General features: G+C 40.8%; 1 protein-coding gene across 1 annotated transcript in view; it reads left to right on the plus strand.

The window, feature by feature from the left end:
• The window catches only part of LOC107733202 (5-hydroxytryptamine receptor 1D-like), a 23,172-nt gene extending 19,462 nt beyond the window's left edge, over positions 1–3,710 (plus strand). Inside the window, exon 2 of the mRNA XM_016544752.1 lies at positions 1,491–3,710. Coding sequence (XP_016400238.1) covers positions 2,121–3,257 — 1,137 coding nt within the window. The 5' untranslated portion in view covers positions 1,491–2,120 and the 3' untranslated portion in view covers positions 3,258–3,710. The remainder of the gene's footprint in view (positions 1–1,490) is intronic.
• Positions 3,711–3,927: the final 217 nt, after the last annotated feature.

Genomic DNA, 3,927 nt, shown 5'->3' on the forward strand with positions numbered 1-3,927 from the left:
TAATTATTTTTATTTTTTTATTTTTTAAGAAAGTGAGGGTCAAGTGGAAATTAATTTCTGTGGCAGTCAACGTTATGCCACAAATTATGTCATCTGAGCTTAACTTGTGCTGAACCCGGAATAGCCATTTTATGCATATTTTTGTGCTATTTATTGGGTTAACCTGCAGTGCCATTGTTGAGATGCTATGTGTTCATCCTGGCTTCTAGGTACCCCAGCACCATTTACCAGAAAAGGTGTCGGGTCCTGTTGGGATGTATGACCTTTATGATTTCAATTACAAGTACGGAAATGGCATGTTTTATGCATGGAGGGCAGTGGACATGTTTTCTTTGCAGAATTTCAATTTCAAATCTGAATGCTTGGCACTAAAAAGCATCACATAGAATATAATTTTCACCACAATTATTCTTTTTCACTTAGTTTGACATGTACGGAGGCATGACATGATATGATTTGCAAAAGGCTTTTCTATAAATATTCAGATATGTATATCCCTACGCGCGTGTATCTAACTATAAAGAAAAGGAAATGTGAGTGTGCTCTGCAGGCACACTGGGAACTGCTAATGTTTAAGTGAAGATGTTGGCAGGTGATGTGACTGATGTGTGTGACCTGACGGCAGGAAAGTGAGCTCCACGGTTTGGCATCTTTTTCCCACCAGGCCAGAACCAGAATGCTTGCAGGTGTCATGGCACATTGTTAGTCAGACACAGGAGCTCTGGAAGCTCCATGGTGACAGGTTTCCCCTCGAGGCACAGTACTCTAGATACTCATCAATCAAAGCTTGAGTCTGAAAAGCAGAGCCAAGGGTAAAGTAATATGTTAATGGAGGCAAAACTTACTATATAGATGTACAAGTTTTTAATGAAGACATCAGAAAAATAACGAATTCCATTTGCGAGCAAGTATCTTGATTTGTGCATGCACAATGGGTGTTATTATGGGGGTTGGTTTGTGCAAGAATAAAAATCTGAATATTACTTTTTGATATTTTCAAGCACTTCAGGCTTTCTCATGTAATCCTGCAAAATAGTGTGTAGGAAGATTAAGAGCTCTGGAAAGTAAAAAAGCTGTTCCCAGCTGCTAGCTAACTAATTCACTAATTCAAATACATAACTAAATAAAAACTACAGTAAATAGTACAGTGATCTTCTGATTCACAATGTTCAACACTGTCTTATATTTCTAATCTATATATTTCTAATTCTAAGGGTTCTTTCTGCTTTCCCAGTTTGGTCATTTTCTAATTTTATAATTTGTATGTGTATTACTATTTTTTACATATTACTGTATGTATTATACATTTTACATATAAATATAATTTTTGCAGTTTTTATACAATTATACAGTCAGTTTAATTATACATGAAACTCTAAGACAACAGTAAATTCACTTTTAGAGACACTTTTGCAAGATTTTTTTTTTTTTCAAAATCAATTTTCTCTGAAGTTCTCATTCTTCATTTTCTTTCTTTTTCACTCTTCCAGATCTTCACTTGGATTAAGTCCTGTCATCTGTACTAACACCTCCACAAGGACAATACTCAAAACGAGAGCTTGTACAGCTTGTGGTGTTCTGGGAAACTGCAATATCACCTTTCTATAAACCATTTGCAGCCATCAGTGGATCTACATGGAATGGAGGAATATTCGGTCCCATTAGTCTGAAACAGCAATGCTTTTGCAGACCAATAGGAGAATAAATTAAAGTCTTCCAGCAGTTCAAAAGAGCCAAAATTAAAGCATCTTCAGTTCTCATGGTAGAATAAGTGACCATAAAGAAAATAATGAGCAGTGATTTAAGGGCTAAAGGAATATTTTTATAACTCAAAGTCAAGCGCAAAGGTTAAAACCAGTTCCTTGTTTGATCTGTGGCATTTAACTTTCTGTGCACGTCAACATACTGCACAAAAAATATTAGAAACAGTCACAGTATCTTCATCCATGAATTACTGCTCACATTTATCAGCCATGACATTCACAAAGGCAAAGCATCACCAATATCAGCAACTACCAAACTAAATAACTTTTTCACCACAAGATGTTTTCATGGATTAATTGATCCTTTATGCTAAGAATCATGCATAGATGATATGAAGCCCTGGTGAACCATGCAACATGGATCTGGTGAACAGCTCAGATGAGTTCTTCCTCATCAATGCCACAGTCAGTCCCACAACCCTGGAGTCCTGGGATGACGCTTCACTCCTCAGCCTTCAGATCTCCATCTCCGCCATGTTAGCCATCGTCACTTTGGCCACCGCTCTGTCCAACGCTTTCGTGATTGCCACCATTTTCCTCACACGCAAGCTTCACACCCCCGCCAACTTCCTGATTGGCTCTCTCGCAGCGACAGACCTCCTGGTGTCCATTTTAGTCATGCCGATCAGCATTGTGTACACAGTCAGTAAGACTTGGACTCTAGGTCAGATCGTGTGTGATATCTGGCTATCATCTGACATAACGTTCTGCACGGCTTCCATTCTGCACCTGTGCGTGATCGCGCTCGACCGATACTGGGCCATTACCGATGCCTTGGAATACTCGAAGCACCGAACCATGCGGCGAGCGGCACTGATGATCGGCGTAGTGTGGGTGATCTCGGTCTCCATCTCCTTGCCTCCTCTCTTCTGGCGGCAGGCTAAGGCCCACGAGGAGCTCACAGAGTGCATGGTCAACACTGACCAGATCTTCTACACGCTCTATTCCACATTTGGCGCGTTTTATGTTCCCACGGTTCTCTTGATGATTCTCTACGGGCGTATCTATGTGGCGGCTCGCTCCAGGATCTTCAAAACGCCAGCGACAAGCGGAAAACGGTTCACCGCTGCTCATCTCATCCAGAACTCAGCGGGCTCTTCGCTCTGCTCGTTGAACTCCACCTCTAATCAGGAGGGACATACTCATCCTGGAGGAGGTGGGGGAGGAGGGTCTCCTCTTTTCACAAACAGTGTGAAAGTGAAGCTGGCCGATAGCGTGCTGGAAAGAAAGCGTCTTTGTGCCGCTCGCGAGAAGAAGGCCACCAAAACTCTTGGGATTATCCTGGGTGCGTTTATAGTGTGCTGGCTCCCGTTCTTCGTGTTCACGCTGGTGATGGGGGTCTGTAAAGACTGCTGGTTTCATCCTGTGCTCTTTGATGTGTTCACCTGGCTGGGGTACCTCAACTCGCTCATCAATCCAGTCATCTACACTGCCTTCAATGATGACTTCAAACAAGCCTTCCACAAACTCATCAAGTTTAAAAGATGCTACTGATGTTACACGTCTCTTGTGTGTTTTGACATGTTCATGACTTAACTAGCGGATGTCTGCGGAAAATATCCAAATCCTGTGAACATTCATCGTTCTTATGCTTGGAGGACCCAACGTACCCTGCCGTTTGTTTTTCAGCGAGCTCCTAAACGTGCACATAGTGTCTGGTCGATGTATATTACTGTTCTCATGAGACAGATTGTAAAATATTGTGTCATATTGTTGATGCTTCCTCGTAGTTTATGAATGCATGCAAAGATTATGAATCCTTCACTAGAGAGCGATGTTTTACTGTCTTTGTAATCAATAGCTGTCTATAAACTGCCTTATTTACCAGAAATGGACTGATATTAATATGAAAGACACTTTATTTAAAATGAACACAAATAAATAAAGGTTGCTGCTCTCATTGGAACACATACATGGCTCACCTGAGGACAGTGCTGAAGTTCATGGACATTAGTATAGACTCCCTAAATAAAAATGTTCATTATATAAGATTAAACAAAGCTTTATGTTTTGTGGTTTTGCATTTTTGTGTGAAAGAGGTTTGTTATCAGTTTCCTCTTTTATTTTGATGTCAGAGTTTGAGGAGTTTTATGATCATGAGGATGAAAAACAAGCTTCGGGCTGCATGGCTCATTTCAGGACATGATGCAGCAGAAGAAAAGTG

Source organism: Sinocyclocheilus rhinocerous, unplaced genomic scaffold (assembly GCF_001515625.1).
Source record: "Sinocyclocheilus rhinocerous isolate Xijiao unplaced genomic scaffold, SAMN03320098_v1.1 scaffold8, whole genome shotgun sequence".
Lineage (NCBI taxonomy): Eukaryota > Metazoa > Chordata > Actinopteri > Cypriniformes > Cyprinidae > Sinocyclocheilus > Sinocyclocheilus rhinocerous.